The 23308-nt window shown below is 47.6% G+C and overlaps 1 protein-coding gene across 4 annotated transcripts in view; it reads left to right on the top strand.

Annotated features, from left to right (window-relative positions):
* The window catches only part of EFR3A (EFR3 homolog A), a 174112-nt gene that overhangs the window by 116211 nt on the left and 34593 nt on the right, over positions 1–23308 (top strand). For all 4 annotated transcript variants that reach the window (XR_014444029.1, XM_083144867.1, XM_083144868.1 and 1 more), the window contains 4 exons: positions 4683–4761; positions 5735–5870; positions 9186–9350; positions 17406–17517. Coding sequence is in view for 3 of the 4 variants with exons in the window: in XM_083144867.1 (XP_083000993.1) it covers positions 4683–4761; positions 5735–5870; positions 9186–9350; positions 17406–17517 (492 nt within the window). In the remaining variant the exon portion in view is untranslated. The remainder of the gene's footprint in view (positions 1–4682; positions 4762–5734; positions 5871–9185; positions 9351–17405; positions 17518–23308) is intronic.

Raw genomic sequence — 23308 nt, 5'->3', positions numbered from 1 at the left:
GAGATTTCTAACCAAATCTCTCACTTCCTGAATCTCTCATCCTGTTAGATTTCCCCCTTAGTGTCCATCGTAGTGTATTTTGAACAATATCACTTAGAAGACCCTTTCTAAGAGAGATTGTTAACAATATCCTACAGTGTGTATGGGGCTTAAGCAGTCTGCTGCTGGCATGATATTAATCGGGAAATCTCCGCAATAAGAACCACAGAGTTTTAGTGAGATTATACCTTGCCTAAATTGCATCAGCGCCTCTGCACCTTGAAACATTCCGGTGCGGACGTGCCAGTTCCGGCTGTCAAACGACTCCATGCTCCCTCTATGAAACCTTCTTTTGCATGGGCGATGGCACTGACCTGACAAGTCCCAGAGGAGACGTGCAGCAGCAACTTAGCCTTCCACTTAGAGTAGCTGATTTTCTATCAATGCCGAGGACCGTAGCAATCCAGGCGGCATATACAGTAGGTTGGGAAGAAAAACAGATAGTGTTAGCAAGACGTCGATGGCAGAGATACATTTTAGAGGTGTTCTTCCCGACCTATCAGATCAGGGAGATGTGACTGCTTTTCCCATACGTATATACAAAACTCCAGAAAGCTTGTTCCCAATAGGCAGCACCAAATATAGAGGATGTTGCTGAATAGAAGCCTGTTGTCTTCTTTTCACATAATGGGGTAGATGTATGAAGCAGTGATAAGGGAGGAGAAGCGAGCCTGAGGAGAACTGGCCCATGCCAACCAATCGGCTGCTCTGTATAATTTTATATTATGCAAATTACAGATGTTACTGATTGGTTGCCATGGTCAAGGCCCTTCTGCCCCGTGATCCACTACATCAGCCTACCGGTGCGGAACTTTATGGCACCTTCTAATGAATAGCTAATAATAATACTAATACCGGTTGCCTGGATTTTACTCTAGAACAGGCGGTTATTGGAACATTGGGAACAAGGCTTAGTTTATATAGGGGGTTTTCAATACAGGGGCGTTCGGATCTTCCTCAAAATAAATGTTGCATAAGGTCGTTGAATTAAACAATCTAAATTGTTTATGGCTCCGATGTCAGATTTTATCATCATTATCATCTTCCCTGTGGTGTTATTATATTACAGTGTTCCGTTGGTAACACGCTTACTGAGAGATGTCTCAGTATCTCCCTAGGGCTCCACAAGCGGTTTTTGGCAGACTGTGAATGTGGCAGCTGAAAGTCACACCTTCCCTGCTAACACGGTGATCTGGGTTATTTATCTTCCCGTCCATTAACGGCTTTATGAGAGCCCAACAGCAGCTTCTCCCCTATGTAGCTGGCGGATTTGCAGGGAACCTAACCTGAATTACTGCACATTTAGAGTATGTGTTTGTTACGCAGTAAATACTGCTTCATGTATTCTGCAAGGAATACATACGGGATGCTGACGGTCCAGGGACAGACAGCGGCGCCCTGATGATTAGAATCCCTACAAAGGCTGGCTAAGTATAGCCTAACCCTCCTGCACCGACCATAACCACCCAGTACCTAAACCTAACCCCCAAACCACCCCCCTTCATGACTAACCCCCCCTCCACACAGCCTAACCCACCCTCCCCACCAAACCTAACCCCCCACTACCTCACCCTCCCTCCCCGCAGCCTAACCCTCCACCCATAACCACCCAGTACCTAAACCTAACCCCCTAACCATCCCCCTTCATGCCTAACCCTCCCTCCACACAGCCTAACCCCCCCCAGCACCTAACCCACCCTTCCCTCAGCCTAACCCTCCCCACCAACCCTAACCCCCAGTACCTCACCCTACCTCCCCGCAGCCTAACCCTCCAGCACCAACCATAACCACCCAGTATCTAAACCTAACCCCCTAACCACCCCCCTCCACACAGCCTAACCCAACCCTAACCCCCCAGTACCTCACCCTCCCTCCCCGCAGCCTAACCCTCCAGCACCAACCATAACCACCTAGTACCTTACCCCCAAACCGCCCCCCTTCATGCCTAACCCCCCCTCCACACAGCCTAACCCCCCCTCCACACAGCCTAACCCTCCCTCCACACAGCCTAACCCCCCCAGCACCTAACCCACCCTTCCCTCAGCCTAACCCAACCCTAACCCCCCAGTACCTCACCCTCCCTCCCCACAGCCTAACCCTCCAGCACCAACCATAACCGCCCAGTACCTAAACCTAACCCCCACCAGCACCTAACCCACCCTTCCCGCAGCCTCACCCTCCCTCCCCGCAGCCTAACCCTTCAGCATAAACCATAACCACCCAGTACAGAATGGGATCAGAATCTGATCTCCCCTCTTTTCATTTCCAATAAGCTTTAGTGTGTGTGTGTGTGTGTGTGTGTGTATGTGTGTGGTGTTACAGCGGGTATTACTGGTACTGCCATACGGTTGTTAATATACGCTGCGTTATTTGCGAGTGTTCCTACCTGCCCATATTATATTAGTAAGAGGCCGCACAGCGTGACTTCTCCGCACCATCATATAAAATGAATAATACATCTCACTGTGTTCAGTTCACATGAATTCTCGACATAAAGGTTCATGAAAGGTTCACTGTGGCTGACTCAGTGCTCCCGCCCGCAGCCTGCGAGGCTCCCGGGAGAGAATCTTCCGTCTGGTTTTGCTCTGTGGTTTTTCTACACACTATATGCAACACACAATACCAATACGTTTTCTTCAGTGCTCTGATGCAGGGCGAGGTGCGGTAGTTCGTCTGGGAAGCATGTGCGCGATTTCACCCCCACGCCGAGATTCCGATGCGTCCCGGATGCTCCTTCTTATTTATTTATCACCTTCTAGAACAGAGATAGGGAACCTTTTTGACTCCCGGGTGTGGTTGAACTACACAACCCAGCATGCCCTGCAACAGTTTTAGCATGGCCAAAATAGCAAAACTGTAGCAGGGCATGCTGTGATGTGTAGTTCAACAAAAGCTGGGAGCCAAAGGTCCCCCATCCCTGAGGATGGAGAGAATCTGGTTGCTTGGCCGCGACAATATCCCGTCTTTCAAAGAACTCCCTCTTATTAAATGAACCCCAAAGACTGGATTATGGATGGATGTGGATCAAAGGGTCAAAAGTCAATAGGTGGAAAAGGTTGACACAAGCAAAGGTCTACATTAACAAAATGTTGATATGAGGGTTTATTTTTTGTGTGTCTGCTACCACTGCACCCGGCACACCAAGAAGAGCAAATTATTATTTTTTTTAAATTCACGTTGACCATTCCACGTGTCAACCTTTTGCCTATGGACCTTTTGACTGTCGTTCTAGACACTGTCAACCTATGGCAAGGTTGATAGTCAAAAAGTCGACATTTAACCTCAGTACACCAAGCCCAAAATGCCTGGCACGACCAAGCCTCCAGGATACTATGCAACTCTGCTTACGTCAGATTTCTTTTTTTGCTGATATGGTCTTTGGTCACATGACGAATTGGGGGCGGGCGCTGACGTCATGTGATGCGAATGCACCTGCAGGGGTCTGTCCAGCGTTTCTATGGGCTATGGGAACACCCCCTGCCTGTCCAGTCAGGCAGCGAGTGCCATTTTGCGAATGAAACCTGGGACACCCCTGCAAGTTTACCACGGCCGCCCAAGGAGCCACATCACCCAGTTTGGGAACCACTGCTGTGTACGTCACTGTAAGATCCGGTAATTCCAATATAACAGAATTGATTTCTAGCGTAGTAGATTTAATGTATTTAGTTTACCAGGAAAGGGTTCAGAATTCTGCACTGCAGGCTGGGAACAGCTTGTATCCTTCTCCCGTAATGAGATTCATGTTCCCTGTGGGTAGGATGCTGATATTTAGCGCGGTGTTTCCTCGCGCAGTACTGTTGCCATGCCACTTAATTAAGTTACAGGTAATGTGCATTGTCGTTACCGCTCGTGCACACAGCCCATCTCCTATAACACAGCGGGAAACTCATTAGGAATTGCTGGTTTAAATGAGCAGATGAACATTTGGGGGGGAAAAAATCTTATTTGTGAGAAAATGTTTTATGGTGGAAAATTGTTATTTTCACGCATGAGTAAAATATGTTTGTCGCAGTATGAGCCTAATTCCGATTCAATCGGAACGGGGCGAATTCGGCCCCGTTCCGATGTTTAAGGCGTTGCGCGTGGTCTGTTATGCGCGTGTGCCGCCCCCCTTTTGCGAATGGCTTCGGAGACTTGCCTAGTCGCCGAGCCATACGCAAGAGTCTTAGCGGGCCGTGTGCGGATGGCGGCGGGAATGGGGCTCACCCATGTGATGGCCCAGTGTTTTGTGGGCATCCCCGTGAAACCGCTGGGCGTTTTCTTGTGGGTAGATGCCTGCCGGGAGCGGATGGCTGACATCAATGGAAGTCAGGTACTGGCCGCCCCGTCTTCACCCTGGAGCGCGCAAATAAAAGTCCGGTTCCGGTGGCTTCTATTTGCGAAGGCAGGAGAAATCATTCGATGATCGGCAACCATCGAAAGATTTCTCCTGCAGTGGAGGCATATTAGGGGAACCGGGGGGCAGGGGGGGTGTGTGTATTAGGACAGGAGGCGTCTTAGGCGCTCGGTAAACTGCAACGTTCACAGCTTATCGAGCCAACCTGAATCAGCCCTTTGTCTGCTAGCATGTTATACGCTTTTTCAGCCTATAGATGGCGCTATTCTGGTACGATACTAAATGTAATTTTGTCGCTCCTTTACAGACATTTAGACCATCACAAGCTGTGGGAATCCAATGAGTTTGCGGTTTCATGTTTCAGGATCATTATGTATTCAATACAGGTAGGTGGCCAAGCCGTAATGATTATACTAACACAGTGAGGGGGAGGGGAGGGGAGGGGTAATTTCCAAAGCTTGCTAGAGGGGCCCAGGTCCACTGCCCCTCCCATCCCCTCCTTGCTTACCTATATCTGAGAAGCTGGTTCCTCCACCATGGCAGAGCCATCTTCCAAGTGCACAGGCCAAGGAGTAAGCAAAGTAAGACGCGGTGCTCCCTGGACACGCCCCCTGTTTATGCCACGCCCCTCCCGCATTACCGGCGTCGGGCACTTCTGTCTACAGCCCTAGAGATAGGCTGAGAACTACGACGGAACATTTAGTTACTGTTTATATGTATAGCCACGGATCCCCAAAGAGCCTTAAGGTGCCCACACACGACAGTGATTTTTCGGATAATCAGACGATTTTTACTGCAAATTCTTTGCAATCGCGAACGGTCAAAGTCCAATGCGCACTCCCACGGATCTTTAGCTGGAGCTTCTGGTCTTGCAGTACCTGCTGCAGGGAAGATCAGAAGATGCAGTTAATGATCCGCGGGACTCTGGTAGTAGGTTCGGGTATTTGGGAGTTGGGGCGCTCAGTCACTCGGGTGTTCAAGTGCGTTGGAGCTTTCGGGTATTAGAAAGTTAGTCGCGTGCCCGATTTCACATTGTAGCTGCATCGAGTCACTTAGGGACCGATTCAGACCTGAATTTGTCCCCATTGGTGAGCGATTGTGCGCATGTGGGCGAATATACGCAGCCTAGCAAGCAGGTCTGAATTACCTCCTTAGAGTGTTGGGTGTTAAGGATAAGTGTTCCATTAAGATCTAGTAGATTCTCGCGTGACCTGATGTGACGAGAAGGGGTGTCGGGCATGGCGGCAGCAGAGGTATATGAGGACACATCGGTAGCGGATCCGGCGCAGTCTGGCGGGGTCGCGGTGAATGTGGTGACCATTCTGTCACGGTAATATTATGTATTCCTGTCTGTTGTAGGCGCAGTACTCCCATCATGTGATCCAGCAGATCCTGGGCCACCTTGATCACCATAAAAGGGACTCTCCCCGGATACGGGCCGGAATCGTGCAGGTTCTGTTGGAAGCAGTCGCCATTGCTGCTAAAGGGTCTATTGGTAAAGACATAAACTATGAAAAGATTATACACACAGGCTCCGAAATTGTGTCCCAGTGCTTATATAGGGGAAAAAGGCAATCTTTAAAATATATATATTTTTATGTTGTAATATACTATGTAATATATTACATTTCAATTACCTTGGGTTCCAGTCTGATGAGCCCTTAGAAGCTTAGCCCCTGCTCCTCTGTATACTAATACTCTCCTTAATTTGCCTCTCAAACATGCTGAAAATCCAGCACTGACTCCCCTCTCCCTTCCCTGAAAATCCAGCACTCGCTCCAATCTCCCTTCCCAGAAAATCCAGCACTCGCTCCCTTCTCCCTTCCCAGAAAATCCAGCACTAGTTCCCCTCTCCCTCCCGAGAAAATCCAGCACTAGTTCCCCTCTCCCTTCCCAGAAAATCCAGCACTCGCTCCCTTCTCCCTTCCCAGAAAATCCAGCACTCGCTCCCTTCTCCCTTCCCAGAAAATCCAGCACTAGTTCCCCTCTCCCTCCCGAGAAAATCCAGCACTAGTTCCCCTCTCCCTTCCCAGAAAATCCAGCACTAGCTCCCCTCTCCCTTCCCCGAAAATCCAGCACTGGTTCCCCTCTCCCTTCCCAGAAAATCCAGCACTCGCTCCCTTCTCCCTTCCCAGAAAATCCAGCACTAGCTCCCCTCTCCCTTCCCCGAAAATCCAGCACTAGCTCCCCTCTCCCTTCCCAGAAAATCCAGCACTAGCTCCCCTCTCCCTTACCAGAAAATCCAGCACTAGCTCCCCTCTCCCTTCCCAGAAAATCCAGCACTCGCTCCCCTCTCCCTTGTTTTGGTAGCACAATGCTCTCTCAGCTGGGATGGCTGACCTTTAAGATCCAGAAAGCCGCAGGGGGGGGGGGGGGGGGGGGGGGGGGGGGATGTTGGATCATTTCAGCAATTTTATCTGTAACCTATTTTAGTAACATCATGTCCGAAAAAACATATATGATCATACAGTGCATTGGCGCTCAAGGGTTTAACCCTTTGAGTTCCAACATCTTTGCAAGAGATGTGCAAAATATCCTCTAAAAATGTCTCACATTTGTTATATAAATTAAAATAACAATTTTGTGTAAAAAAAAAAGTTTATTTCCTATATAAGGGAACATTACAGAATCAAGTTGCATTTTTCTTCATTATTTTAATGTTCAGTAAAACAAAAAAAAAATGATTCACTTACATATACATTTATTTGATCAGTGTGCTCCCACATCCACTGATGGTTTTACCCCCTGCCAGGCAGTAGCCGTAATTACACACTGTGAAGACGGCAGTTTTGTGGATTGAGACGTCCTGCTCTGTTTGCTAGACTCATTCATGCAGCAGTCCCACGGAGATTTATTTAAGTAGCAAATTAATTACTTTCTGTGCTTGAGTATTTCTTTCTTTGTCGTCTTTCTACAAATCATTTTTATTGTTTTCAAAATCTCTCTGGACGTCAAACAAAAATGTCCGCCACGCAGTCTTTCTGCTACACAAACACTGCCTCACAGCTCTCAGCAGTGAGAGTGGCACAGTCAAAACAGAACTTGCAGTATAGAGGAGTTCCGGCATCTCTACATCATGTGCCGTCTGACTGTGGTTGCCGTGGAAATTTAGAATATAAATAGCAGGTTCATTAAACAAGCAGAAACAATAGCTAATATCAATATTCTATCTCTAGCCTGGTCTATACGGAAGAAACACACCTAAGTTTTCGCTGTTTTAAAGTATTGTGTTGTACATTTTGAGTGCTATCCAGGCAGTTGGCTGTTAATATGCACCTGACTACCAGCTCTCTACGCTTGCTCCAGCAGTGCTAGACACATTGCCCACAGGCTCTTGCTAGCAAACAAAAAGTACAGCTTAATGCAGGAGCCGTCCTTATCAGACAGGAGGGGGGAGCGCACAGTGGTACAGCGCAGGAGATGAGCATTACCGCTGTGCTTAGAAGCAATCTTCTGATGGCAGCCTATAAAGTCGCACTCACCAGGAGCAGATCTTCAGCAAAACGATGGCACAGATAACAAATGTGTGGTTACATACCGGATAATGATGTACCCCTTAGCTGTAGTGTAGTAAAACATGATCATTTGGTTATCATCTTACATATGTGTGATCATCGTATTCCCCATAGAGTGCACTTATCTTTGTTACTTCATTTTTTACACTATATAGAAAAAAATGAAAATCTGCAAAGCAAATGTTTTCTTTGGATGGAAATAGCTGCAATATACTTTGTTCAGTCTGTCATTCATTGGTATATCTTTGTGGTTTTCTCTTATTACCTTTTAAAACAGGGGTGGCCAAACCAGTCCTCGAGATCTACCAACGGTCCACGTTTTCCATATCCCCTAGCTGCTGCCCAGCTGTAGTCATTATGAACTGTCACATTTTAAAACCGGCTTCATTCATTCCTACTATAGATCCACAGGTTGCCTGGAAAACATGATGTGAGGAGGGGAATGGGGGCAGCAGGAAGCCACAGGCTGAGAGTTATATAGTGGGAGGAGCAGGGTCCCCAGCAGCACAGAGTATATCAGGAGATGGGTGATATGTCAGTGAGGACAGGGCTGCATGTGACAGGGGCAGCGACATGATGTGAGGAGGGGAATGGGGGCAGCAGGAAGCCACATACTGAGAGTGATATAGTGGGAGGAGCAGGGTCCCCAGCAGCACAGAGTATATCAGGAGATGAGTGATGTGTCAGTGAGGACAGTGCTGCATGTGACAGGTAATAAATATGGCAAAGAGGGTAAATCCACCAGTGGGCGGGGCTTCCGGCAGTGACTAGCAGCTTGATGACCACCAGACTTGGTGGAGCTTAGCTAGTGCCAGGAAACCATCTCTGGTATGTTCTGCAATAATATTTGGAAAGAGTACAGAAGCCACCTAAGACTTTTACATTAGATGCACTGATGCTGTGCGTGTAAGGATATTCATAGGCCAAAAAGCATGAGGACGCAGGTATCGTCAGTTGTTCCCTTGCCATACCACACCAGCACAGTGATCTACATTGTCCTCAGCAATCCCGTCTTTGCCATTTACAGTACAGTTCCCGCACTTTGATTATAGTGTGGAAGGCGTTTAGGATTGCAGATGAACTAGTATTAATCTGCAGGTGGAGCAGAATGATGTGTGGTGTGATACATTGTGTCAGTCTCATGTTCCCTCACCACCCCGGCAGTGTGCATGGCACTTTAGTTACAATAGTGAATATAGAATACAATATGTTGTACAAATGTGTGTAGCATTTATTTTATCTGTATGTACTACCGTCCCCTCGCACAGTTTCATTGCTTGTCTTCCATTCCCCAGGCCCTACAGTGCTGGAAGTATTTAATACTCTCCTGAAGCATCTGACGCTTAGCGTTGACTTTGAGCTGGGAGACCGAAGGAGTTCCGCAGGTAGCGCAGTCCTCAGTTCCAGCACAAAGGAGAGTGACGAGCGGATTGTTCAGAACGCCATCATTCAGACCATCGGTAAGTAATGTCCTCGGAAGTTTCCTACTTTAACTTCTGCGCTTTTTACCTTTTTATATATGGCCTTGTGTGACAGTGTTTCAGTTCTCCTAGTGCAGTGATGGGGAAGCTTTGACTCCCAGCTGTTAAACTATACATCCCAGCATGCCTTTCTATATGATTGCTATTTGGCCATGCTAAAACTGTTGCAGGGCATGCTGGGATGTGTAGTTCACATGCACCTAACATATCCCTGTTGTGCACTGAGGAGGGTCTCAAACACACCCAACATATCCCTCTTGTGCACTGAGGATGGTCTCATACACTCCCAGCAAATCCCGGTTGTGCACTGAGGATGGTCTCACACACACCCAACATATCCCTGTTGTGCACTGAGGATGGTCTCGCACACACCCAACATATCCCAGTTGTGCACTGAGGATGGTCTCGCACACACCCAACATATCCCTGTTGTGCACTGAGGATGGTCTCACACGCACCCAACATATCCCTCTTGTGCACTGAGGATGGTCTCGCACACACCCAACATATCCCTTTTGTGCACTGAGGATGGTCTCGCACACACCCAACATATCCCTGTTGTGCACTGAGGATGGTCTCACACACACCCAACATATCCCTCTTGTGCACTGAGGATGGTCTCGCACACACCCAACATATCCCTCTTGTGCACTGAGGATGGTCTCACACACACCCAACATATCCCTGTTGTGCACCGAGTAGGGTCTCACACACACCCAACATATCCCTGTTGTGCACCGAGGATGGTCTCGCACACACCCAACATATCCCTGTTGTGCACTGAGGATGGCCTCACATGCACCCAACATATCCCTGTTGTGCACTGAGGATGGTCTCGCACGCACCCAACATATCCCTGTTGTGCACTGAGGATGGTCTCACACACACCCAACATATCCCTCTTGTGCACTGAGGATGGTCTCGCACACACCCAACATATCCCTGTTGTGCACTGAGGATGGCCTCACATGCACCCAACATATCCCTGTTGTGCACTGAGGATGGTCTCGCACGCACCCAACATATCCCTGTTGTGCACTGAGGATGGTCTCACACACACCCAACATATCCCTGTTGTGCACTGAGGATGGTCTCGCACGCACCCAACATATCCCTGTTGTGCACTGAGGATGGCCTCACACACACCCAACATATCCCTCTTGTGCACTGAGGATGGCCTCACACACACCCAACATATCCCTCTTGTGCACTGAGGATGGTCTCACACACACCCAACATATCCCTGTTGTGCACTGAGGATGGTCTCGCACACACCCAACATATCCCTGTTGTGCACTGAGGATGGTCTCACACGCACCCAACATATCCCTGTTGTGCACTGAGGATGGTCTCGCACACACCCAACATATCCCTGTTGTGCACTGAGGATGGTCTCGCACACACCCAACATATCCCTGTTGTGCACTGAGGATGGCCTCGCACACACCCAACATATCCCTGTTGTGCACTGAGGATGGCCTCACACACACCCAACATATCCCTGTTGTGCACTGAGGATGGTCTCACACACACCCAACATATCCCTGTTGTGCACTGAGTGGTCTCACACCGGATAAACTTGTATTGGGAAAAAGCTGCAGCTGCTACATTGTAGCACTTCATGTACAGACTCAAAGCACTCAGTCGCACATACAAGTGTACATCAGATCAGTCTGCTCGGTCTCCTCATGCGTCATAGCCACCTTGTGTTGTGGCTAAGATGTATCTAATGCTAGAAGATTCTCACGCGACCAGGCCAGGGGCTGGATTAAGGGCCTAACTGGCCCAGAGCTGGAAATGTTCCAGAGCCTATTACGAGTAGTAAAGTATGTGAGGCCATTACCATGTAGGCATGTAGAACTCGTACACTATACGCCCCGGTGTCTCCCTAAATATAGAAAACTACAAAAGGTCCATAAATGTTTCAAATAGTTTGGTGTCTGTCTTTGATCATCATGCTGTTATCATGACGGGCCTATTTTTATGTTGGGGACTGACGCTGCAACTCCATCCACCCCATTGTTAATCTGGCCCTGGTGCTAGTGCGCCAAGATGGGGCTGTTTAGCGTGCCTGCAGGAAAGGAGGGCACATCTATAACCAGCGGCTTGTCACCTGCCAGTGCACTGGCATTCTCTTTTCCTGCAGCGATATCATGTGAACTGATCCCTAATATAATCAAAGGTTTGCTAGGTGGCCCCTTTTTACCCATTTTTCACCTTCTTAGGAGCCAAGGTTTTTAATAAAAAAATCCCTTCTTTGTGGGTGGCTGCAAATAACTGTCACAGTTTGCAGACCACCCAGCAGGTCACATGTTCCAGGTCATCCAGCAGGTGCTCAGGGAGAGTTCACTGGAAGTTTTTCCAGAGCACAGTGGTGATGCATTGTAAACGGCGGGTGGGCGTTTTGCCACATAACTCCGAAACAAAGCAACCAGTTGCAACTCCAATATATTTTTTTTTTTAAATCTACCCACCAAGACCTTTTTTATTTTGTATACGACGTCCTTGCTGAGACAATCGCATCATAGAAATATGCCGCTCGTAACAATCCTCCTTCATCGAGACAAAGCTCTTCTGCTTAGTGCTTATCACTTCCTCTTCCATCCTCTCAGTTCTCGAGGATGAAAGTATTTTCTGTGATGTTTAGATAAAGGCATGATCCTTCTGCACAATTTTGCTAATTATATCTACTGGCGGAACAGGAAGGGAGGGGGCATCTGTAAATGAAACACACCCAAAATTAACATATAATAATAGAGCAGATAAGGCCCCTGATTATCGTAAAATCAATACAAAGTTTAGTATTTGGTGGTAAACACGGTAATTGTTTTCAATTTTAAAGAGCAGTTAAGATAACCGCGTAAGTTTTCACTAGAGACAACAGTGACATCTAATGTCAAAAGCTTGCTCTGATATTTGAATAAAGACCAAGATGTTGGCATGTTGTTGTCCTCCAAAAATCAAGACAAAAATCAAGTATTAATAAGCAGCAAATCTCTTTTTTTTTTTTTTGCATAGCTCTGTAAATGTAACTCGTTAGAAACCGGTTGTGCCTGGTTGTATTTGTTATACTGATTAAGCATATCAATATTAGGGTTTTCCATTTCACTTAGTTTATTTCTTAAGTCTGCTAGTAATTTATTGTTGCCGCATGTTGGCTACCATGGCAACCACAGTCGCATGACACTGTGCATGCATGGCGACCACAGTCGCATGACACAAGCGTTACAGTCATTTTGGCATAAAGTTAACTTGACGTCTGTATTCCTTGCATAGAGGAAGGCTTTGGAGTTGCCTGTGTAATGTAAATTCTAATGTCCTCTCCTCTGCCTTTACACGAGTGTCTGAGACATCTGAGGCTCTGTCTGTATCCCTGGCAATTTCAGGGAAAAGGTCATACACTAGGTGGTGGTTGTTAGGGATAATGTTGGATATGTCTGAATCTTAGAGAGTTCTACTTGAACAGCCAGACTCTAGATCACAGCAACAGTGGTAATAAATGCATTGGCAACTCAGAGGACCATGACCTGCCCTTTAGTTTTTGAGAATGGACCAATGCACAAAGACACGTTGTTTTCTTTTACTTGAGAGGGATATACATTCCTGAATTGCAGGATTTCAGATGAACCCTTTAAAAGGAAAGCTTTGAAGACCTACAGTAGCAGTGCAGTATATTGTTTCAAAATAAATATACTTGAACTTGGTTCATATATTCTCTGATTATTATTTTTTTTGCTGTGTTTTTTTTTTTTCTTCTTTGCCTTCCAAGTATAACTGTTATCACTGTTGTCCACACAGGGGATAAATGTCGCTATACTGATCTATTGACCACAATGCATGCCAAAGTATATAACAAAGCTTTAAAGACTAACGAAGGAATGAATCGCACCATTGTTAAAGGCTAGAAGTTGTTTGGATGCCGTATGAAATCTAATAGGGAAATAAGTCACTTTTTCTTTATAATTTTGATGTTGCCTATATATTTGATAGGATTTTTGTAATTGCTGTTAAATTTGGTTCTCTGTATTTATTTAATTATTACCAGTTATTTATATAGTGCATACATATTCCGCAGCGCTGTACAGAGAATATAGAACATTCACATCAGTCCCTGCCCCAGTGGAGCTTACAATCTATATTCCCTACCACGTGTACACGCACACACAGACATTCTAGGGTTAATTTGTTTGGAGCCAATTGACCTACCAGTATATTTTTGGATTGTGGGAGGAAACCGGAGTACCCAGAGGAAACCCACACAAGCACAGGGAGAATATACAAACTTCACACAGGGCCACAGGGGGAGTCGAACCCATGACCTCAGTGCTGTGAGGCATTAATGCTAACAATTACATCGTCCATCCTGCCCAATATGTAACCATTTGGGGGACATTACTGACCTTATGGTATTGAGAACACCATGCCGGATTTGGCACTCAATCCGCTACAACGCGTTTGCAATGTAGACCCCTCCGCCTTGTAATGTTAGTCATATCCCTCAAACAGGATATAAAAGAAAATTCTGTTAAACCAGATGGGATGGGTGCGATGCCTCTGGTAACAGCAGGGCAGATGGTCAAGATGAGCAGTGATCCGGCCAGCCATTCATGTCCGCCACAGGCCAGGCAGCAACCTGGCTTCCGCTGCGGTCTCGTCGTTCAGCTCAACAGGTTGTCAATACATTTTTGGCCGGTGATTTGCTCTTTAAACACAGAAATCCGATCACACTACACACCTCACTGTGTGACCATGTTGCCGCGCTCGTCCCCTTCTTACAGATGTTGGAGCAGTCTAATGGCTGTGAGGGGAAGCAGTGGGCTATCTGCTCTGGCCTGACGGTAAATTAGCATAAAGCATGGAGGATCTTGTGGTGGCAGTCACCAAGAGCTTAGCATCGGATCCTTTAAGTCTTGTAAGTTGTGCGGTTGGGGAGGATGGGCCGGGCTTTATGGCTCCAGCGCATCTACTGTTTGTGCGGTTCCATTTCAGAGCCTTAGAGATCAAACTAATCTTCTAATACTGTAGAATAGGCACAAAGACCTTTCTTGCAGTAAAGGAAGTCGGGGATCATGCAGTCAGCAACCTAAAATTTTCCAGCGCCATATCAGAACTACCATTTTTCAGATTGAGCCATAAGAGTACTTTGTCCTAAGGGATTTTCACCGGATTTATCAGTTCGGTTTGGTTGCCGCGCATTCTCAGTTTGATAAATAAAAGTAGACTGGTGTCAATGTTGATTTATACCAAAACATGGAAAAAGATCTCCACAACTGAGAGGATGTCAGACTTTGATAGCGAAACGCGTTATGCAGCGAAACGCGTTACTGTAGAGCGCAAAGAGACGTTAGGACTGGTACAGTGCCCTGGCCAGTGGTTTCTTGCTTACAGGCATGCAAGCGTTCCTGGAATCCAGCACTTACAAGTAATGCTATACGTGCTGCACTTCCGTAACAGACGCTATAGGACCAGTAGGATCTCTAGAATCCATCTCCTCCAAGACGGTGGGCATTTTTGGAGGGCCATTTGCAGCACATTCCACGTGGCGCCAGAACCCCTGAGCCACCATTGGACTGTGATGTCCCTACTACCCATTCTGTCATATTGGTGAGCATTGTGACCCAGGGCTTTGGCTAACTGGCTGTATTGGGTGGCCGCATCATCATCCTTGCACCACCTATACAAAAATTGAAAGGTGGTTTAATGTTTTTGTGCTTTTAAAGATGCCAGATTTGATTGGAAAGTGTTACTGACTGCAACACTGTGCCCACTAGAAGAGGCTGCTTTGGGAAATCACAATGGTGCCAGTCACCCCAATGTGGCTGAAGTACAATATCATTATTTCTGAATCCTCCAGAGGGAAGCACACATTGCCTTTAGTCTCAGTAATTAAAAGACAACCCTAAAATTACCTCTGTAACATGTCCCAAAAATCCTGCACATTGCCCTCTGAGCCAGTGCATGCCGCCCTCTCCCCCTCTTGCTACAAATTGCTCTCCTATATCCAAAATGCCCCAACATGTCCATACCACCTTGTACACGTCACCCAGAGGTCCAACTTGTTCCTAAAAGCCACCCGCTACTGCAAAAAGCCTCACGTGCTCCCAGATACACTCAGATAATCTGTTTGTGCTTCCTCCGATTTACTCAAACCCGCACCTGACTTCCCTGGAATTCACACACATTTTCCATGTACTGTACTAGATAAAAATGCCAACCTGCCCATAAATTATCCTGTTCCGTCATATAAGGCAGGCGCTGTTCTGCAGCCTGTACTGCTGTCTCTTCTCGGGATATAAGGTCAACATGGGTTAGGTCGACAGCTGATTTCTGAGGCGACACGTGCCGACAGGCTGTATTTCATGCTCTACCGTCCACTAGAGCATGGTGGAAGAATAAAATAGTGTGCCGAGTGTAGCGAGGCACCGAACCTGAAGCATGGCGAGCGCAGCAGTGCACTTTAACCTGTGTCCATGTCGACTGTGTTGACATTCGGGTAAAAAAACAGTGGAAAACCCCATGTCAACCTTTTGACTGTTGACCTTACCCATGTGGACCTTATGTATCGACCTTCCTGTATGTCGACCTAGACTCATGTCGATCAAAATGCATGTCGACCTAATGGTCTTGACCTAGCGACTGTCTAACAACTTGCTGGTGACCAACTGATCCACACCCCTCCTCCTCTGATTGGGTAAGATCAGACACACCCCTGATCCACACCCCTCCTCCTCTGATTGGGTAAGATCAGACACACCCCTGATCCACACCCCTCCTCCTCTGATTGGGTAAGATCAGACACACCCCTGATCCACACCCCTCCTCCTCTGATTGGGTAAGATGTGTGACCTAGTTCGAACGAACGGGCCGGCGAGTTACGAATTTGGTCCATAACAAATGTGTTTGACGTCCGTCTTCGGCTTCTCAGGTCTTTTGTGCCTTTAAATGCCACATTCCAAAGGAAAGCTCAGGGAGGACAGAATCCTCCTGTGGAGAAGAAGGGCAAAATGCTAATTGTAACACATGGGATGTTGCCCATAGCAACCAATCAGAATCTACTTATTTATTTTGAACCTTCTAGAAGATAATAGATAGAATCTGATTGGTTGCCCATAGCAACATCCTATCTGAAATACTGTAGCACTCCCATCTTTGTAAGTTAACCCCAGTTGTGAGTACTGAATATTATGATATATATTCAATTGATGCCGGATCCTAACGAAATTCTTTTGCCGGCATGGATCTGGCATCCATTATTCTATGCAGCAGCCAAATCCGATGTCGGATTTGGGCGCTGATTGATGCTCACCTGGCCGGTGTGGGGACCGGGTGAGTTTGGCGGTGAGGGGCAGAGGGAGCCGGGACGAGGCCGGTGAGCTGCTCTCACCCGGCCCGGCGGCGGTGGGTGCGGACGGGTGGCGGACAGGAGGACAGCCCCATTTAAGCTGCTGCTGCTGCTCATCCGGCACAGTCCTCCCTGCCTCAATCTGTCATCTTTTTATGTCGGATTGAGATTTCCGGAAACATGTCCAAAACCTTTCGGTTTAGGCTGTGTTTCCGTCAAAAGCAGGTGGATTAGCGGCTATTCCGTCAATCCACCTGGTTTTCGGCAGGACGAAACATTTCTACCTGCCGAAAAAACACAGCTAGCATTGAATAGATCGGATCCCCTTCTGATCTACTCATGTCAAAAACTTTTCGGCAAGACGGCAGTTTCGACATGCATTGAATATACCCCTGTATTCACTAATAATTCTCTGTGAGAATTGGCCAATATGTTGGAAGAGATATGGGGGGGCCCCGGGGGATCGGGTGGCCATATTTCTTAGAATATTTATTACATCTTTGATATTTGTATTAATATTTGTCTGTCACAGAGAGCGTGCTTTTACGCACTGAGCGATGTTTGGTCACATGTCTTACAGTAGGTTACGTAGGTCTAGAACGTATCATCATCTTCATCCTTCAGTTTCAACAATTCTGTGTTTATATAGATTTTTGGATTTTGCTAATTTTTCTATGATTATTACCCCGCAGGATTCTTTGGAAGTAATTTGCCAGATTACCAGAGGTCGGAGATCATGATGTTCATCATGGGCAAGGTTCCAATATTTGGGTCCTCTCACACACTCGATACCAGCCAGCTCGGGTAAGCTGATACAAAGGTGCCATGCCTGGCCAGTGTGCATGCAATAGCAGATATTTCTCTTTCGTCCAGTCCGGTGACACAGCTAACCTTGGGATGTAGAGGGGTCCGCCAGGAGCCAGGCACCTATGCTTCAAAACTTTGGGAGCAGGCTCCTCCCTTCTGCATCCCATCATGCCTCAGTTTCGTTTAGGTGCCCACAGGAGTGGGTGCAATGCTGAGTGGCTGCGCGCAGCCACACTTTTTTTCTTTGGTTTTTAGTTAGGTTTTATTATTTTCTTAACTTATAGTGCAGGTTTTGCCAGCATAGGACTTCTGTGGAAGTCATTACATGCTGAGAGCGCAGCAGGACACAGACAGAAGCGCGTCCTGTCAGTGTCCTGTGTGCAGAGAGGTACATTCAGGAGAATGTGCACTCTGCACGGCGCTGAGCTCCGCTCAGACGGAGACTGGTCCTGGGCCACGGGGGACCCCATCCAGCGCCTTGCTAGAAGGGGATCTTGGGGAAGGGTCCTCCAGCGATGGCAGACGCCATCTTTAACGGTTTGGGAGCCGAAATCCCCCAGGGGAGTTGAAGCTCCTTACAGGACGCCCAGCGTTTCTGGGCAACTCCAAGTAATCCCTAGAGGGGGAGTTACTGGAGATAGAGAGAGACAAGGTGGGTGCGCCCGAAGGGGATTTGGCGCCAAAAGCGCGACTTCCCTCAAGGTTTGGAAGAGTGGACTCTTCCACTCGTTTCTGGCGCCATTACTCTGTGCTTGCTGCGGAGCTGAGAAAGACAGAGCCTGCTCAGAAGTCTCTCTGGTGAACGTTTCCTCCACGGTATCGCTAGCAACAGGAACACAGATAAGTACACTTGGTGCATTACTCTGTGACTTTGCCTGAACGTTGTGCAGTGTTTAGTACTGTATATTATCATGGCGGACGAGGGCAGTTCTGTTGCTGGGGAGGGAGCGCTTGAGATGTTTTATCATTGCAAAAAATGTAATGTAAATATGTCGGTTGAACAGTTGGACCAGGGGGAATTATGCCCTTCCTGTGAAGCTGTCCCCTGTGGAACTCGCATTACTAGTCCCAGGGAGGCTGAGCCGGCCTGGGCTGTGGCTTTGGGACAGTCTGTAAAAGCTTTGGCAGAGGCGTTAAACAGGCAAAGGGGATCGTTGGTAGGATCACCAGGTCCCATTCCCTCATCTCAGGGATCTCTCCCACTTACTCAGGGAGACCCCATATTGCTGCAGACAATGCAGGATACTGCGCAGGGGGTGCATAAAATGTCTTCCCTTTTGGAGCAGTTCACAAAGGTTTCTGATGAGTTTATGCTACGGCAGGGTTCCACAGTGGTTCCTCCTGTATATGCTGATGATGATGTGGAGGAAGAGGATTTAACTTGGTCACAGGGGGAGGAAGCAGATTTTTCAGCCTCTGGTATTGAGGACCTCATTTGGGCCGTCAAACAGGCATTGGATTTACCTGTAGAGGAAAAGTCCTCTGCACAGTGTGTGTTTAAGCGGAGTAAAAAGGAACCAGTGTCTTTCCCATCTGATGAGGGCATGGTAGCTCTGCTGGGTGAGGCTGGCAAAGCCCCGGACAAGAGGCTATTGATGGCTAAAAAATATGCAAACATGTATCCCATGCCGGAAAATCATGTTAAGGTATGGGAGAAAGTTCCGTTGGTGGACTCCTCCGTGGCCAGATTGTCAAAAGCCACGGCACTGCCAGTGCAGGGTGGCGCGGCTTTTAAGGACCCGGTTGACAAAAAGGTAGAAGGCTGTTTAAAGGCAGTTTTTGAGGGAGTGGGTTTCACTATGAGGCCCATCATTGCCTCGGCTTGGGTGGCTAAGGCCATGATCAAGTGGACTGAGTCTTTGGAGAGTCATCTGCAGCATGATGCAGAAGCTTTGGCCATGGTTGAAAAATTAAAGTGTGCCGCAGAGTACATTGGTGAGGCCAGCGAGGAGGGCGCCAAGATGGCGTCAAAAGTGTCGGTCACGTCTGTCACGGCCAGAAGGGCTCTCTGGCTAAAGGCTTGGGACGCAGATAGTGAGTCCAAGAAGTCCTTAGAGAATATTCCCTTTAAAGGGGAGTTGTTGTTTGGTTCAGAATTAGATGAGATAATCAAACAGGCGACGGGTGGTAAGAGCACTTTTCTTCCCACTACTTCAAAGTCCACTGGGTCGAAATTTGGAGTGTTCAAGCAGTCCTTTCGTTCCACCTTTAGGGGGGGAGCATCTGGCAGAGGTCAATCAGGCCGGGGAAGATTTCAAGCTGGCAGAGGTAGGACTTCCAAGTCCAGGTTTGGCGCCTTTAATAAGAAGCACGTTGCCAAGGGGGAGGACAAACCCTCGGCATGACGGGGCGGAGACTCCCTGTTCTGGAATCAGGGTAGGGGGTCGACTCCTGCAATTTCAGGACAGTTGGAAGGTAGCCACGGAGGATCCGTGGGTGCTTTCCATTGTTTCAGAAGGATATCGGATAAAACTAAGGGGACCGTCCCCTCACAGATTCCTTCCAACGCCATTACCAAGAACAGCCTCCCTCAGAGCTTCTCTTTTGGCAGCAGCCATATCTCTAGAGGAGAAGGGGGTGGTTATTCCAGTGCCCCTAGGGGAGAGAAGAAAAGGGTTTTACTCGATACTCTTTTTGGTTCCCAAGCCAGACGGGTCTTTCAGACCCATTCTAAACTTAAAATCTTTGAATGCTCATCTCTGGGTGGATCACTTTCGCATGGAATCTCTACGGTCAGTGCTGCTGAGTATAGAACCAGGGGAGTTTTTAGCATCAGTAGACATTCAAGATGCCTATCTCCATGTTCCAATTCACAGAGAATTCCAGTCCTTGCTAAGATTTGCAATAGGAGAGAAGCATTGGCAATTCCAGGCACTCCCCTTTGGACTAGCCACGGCTCCGAGAGTATTCACCAAAGTGATGTCCATTATGGCGGCAGCTCTCAGGTTGGGGGGGATAACTGTTATCCCTTACCTGGACGATCTGCTTTTCAAAGCGGAATCGGCAGAGAAGTTGAAGGTCCACCTGGAGAGGGCGACACAGTTTTTAAGAGATCAGGGTTGGATTTTAAATCTACCCAAGTCCCACTTGACACCGACGCAAAATCTGAAATTTTTGGGGGTGTTCATAGACACACATCTTCACAGGGTGTTTCTCCCAGAATCCAAAGCGCTGGAGATTCGACTGATGGTTTTGGAAATTCTACAAGCCCCGACACCATCAGTGTGGCAGGGAGTCAGACTACTAGGAAAGATGGTAGCAACCTTCGAAACCTTGCAGTACGCCAGGTTCCACTCCAGAATTTTTCAATGGAACATCCTGGCTTGTTGGTCAGGAGATGCCAAAAGGATGAAATTGGAGATTCTTCACCTGTCCACGGAGTCCAGGAGGTCTCTCTTGTGGTGGACAGATGTGGAGAATTTACAACTGGGAAAATCTCTCAGATCTTGGGATTGGCTGGTCATAACGACCGACGCCAGTCTGAAGGGCTGGGGGGCAGTGACCCTTCATCTAAGACTACAAGGACTTTGGTCAGTAGAGGAGACAAAATTGCCCATAAACATATTGGAACTGAGGGCAGTACTGAATGCGTTACTACAGGCGGAGACGTATCTCAGAGGGTCTCCACTGAAAATTCAATCGGACAATGCCACGACGGTGGCCTATTTGAACCATCAGGGCGGGACTCGCAGCAAGATGGCGATGGCCGAGGTATCCAAAATCTTCAGCTGGGCGGAGATCAATGTTCCAGCGTTATCGGCCATTTTTATACCGGGAGTCAAAAATGTGGAGGCGAATTATCTCAGCAGAGAATCCCTACAGGAGGGAGAGTGGTCTCTCCACCGGGAGGTTTTTCAGGAAATTGTCAGTCGTTGGGGTCTCCCAGACATAGACCTTATGGCAACGAGATCGAACCGTCAGGTTCAGACGTTTTGCTCCCGAGTAAGGGATCCGACTGCATGGGCGGTGGACGCCATGACAGTGCCGTGGGAGTTCCAGATGGTGTACATTTTTCCACCCTTGCCCATGTTGCCGAGGGTATTGAGGAAAATAAGGGACCAAAAGGTTCGAGCAATTCTGATTGCTCCAGACTGGCCCAGGAGGTCTTGGTACTCCACTGTACTGAGGTTGTCCAAGGAGTCATGGAAACTTCCTCTACGCCAGGACCTGTTGTTACAAGGCCCGTTCCTTCACGAGGACCCAGCTCGTCTAAGTTTGACGGCGTGGTTTATGAAACCGCCTTATTGAAGAAAAAGGGGTTTTCTGATGAGGTGATACAGACCATGTTGAGGGCCCGCAAGCCAGTGTCTGCGGCTAACTATCATAGGGTCTGGAAAATCTACATTAGATGGTGTGAGAGACAGAAACTACACACCTCCAGATTCAATTTGTCTAGACTTTTGAACTTCTTGCAGGATGGTTTTTCTTCAGGCCTTAGTCTGCAATCGCTGAAGGTACAACTATCGGCCTTATCCATATTTTTTCAGAAAAGAGTAGCTTTGTTGCCGGAGGTTCAGACGTTCTTACAAGGAGTTGCTAGACTCAAACCACCTTATAAGCAGCCAGTGGCACCTTGGGATCTGTCTTTGGTTCTATCCATGCTACAGAATCCTCCTTTTGAACCACTTAGATCTGCGGAATTGAAGTATGTGACATGGAAACTTACTTTTTTATTGGCTATTGCATCAGCCAGACGTGTGTCAGAGTTGGGTGCTTTATCATGTAAATCACCATTTTTAATATTTCATGATGACAGGGCTGTGTTACGCACAGTTCCAAAATTCCTACCTAAAGTAGTGACGTCTTTTCATTTGAACCAGGATATTGTACTTCCAGTTTTTGTTCCCCCAGAAGGGGTTAAAAATAGGGACAAAATGAAGAGGTTGGATGTTGTCCGCGCCTTGCGGATATACATTGAGAGGGTAAAGGACTTTCGCAAATCAGATTTGCTCTTGGTGTTATATGATGTGCATAAAATTGGGTGGCCTGCTTCTAAGCAGACCATTGCACGTTGGTTAAGATCTACCATTGCTTTTGCCTACTGTAAAGCGGGTAGACCTGTTCCATCTCGTATTAATGCACACACTACCAGGTCGGTTGCTTCTTCCTGGGCGGTGCGCCATGGGGCTACAGCGGAGCAGTTGTGTAGGGCTGCCACCTGGTCCTCTGTTCATACCTTTACAAAATTTTACAGGTTCCATGAGTTCGCGTCGGAGGACGCTTCATTCGGACGGGCAGTGATGAGAACTGCTAGTCTGAGCGTACCCTCCCAAAGGACCGGCTCGTGAACGTCCCAAGGTTAGCTGTGTCACCGGACTGGACGAAAGAGAAAAGGGGATTTTTGTAAGAACTTACCGTTCGAACCCCTTTCTCTGAGTCCAGTCCGGTGACACAGCGATCCCTCCCTTACGCTCAGTTAAGTGTACCGTTCATGTATTGCCATGTTATGGTTAATGTTATGTTGCCTTGAAAGATATGTGCATATATATATATATATAAAAGATGTTCAGGCATTGTTCTGAGTTATGTATCCTAGTGTGCTTTTGAAGTCGAACTGAGGCATGATGGGATGCAGAAGGGAGGAGCCTGCTCCCAAAGTTTTGAAGCATAGGTGCCTGGCTCCTGGCGGACCCCTCTACATCCCAAGGTTAGCTGTGTCACCGGACTGGACTCAGAGAAAGGGGTTCGAACGGTAAGTTCTTACAAAAATCCCCTTTTCGGTACTTGTTTCCTAGCACGGCGCCACCGATTTTGATTGTAAGCATCGGGTCGGAAAAATTGCGTCGAT

Source organism: Crinia signifera, chromosome 5 (assembly GCF_055691185.1).
Source record: "Crinia signifera chromosome 5, ASM5569118v1, whole genome shotgun sequence".
Classification (NCBI taxonomy): Eukaryota; Metazoa; Chordata; class Amphibia; order Anura; family Myobatrachidae; genus Crinia; species Crinia signifera.
This window is presented reverse-complemented; position numbering and strand designations above follow the sequence as displayed.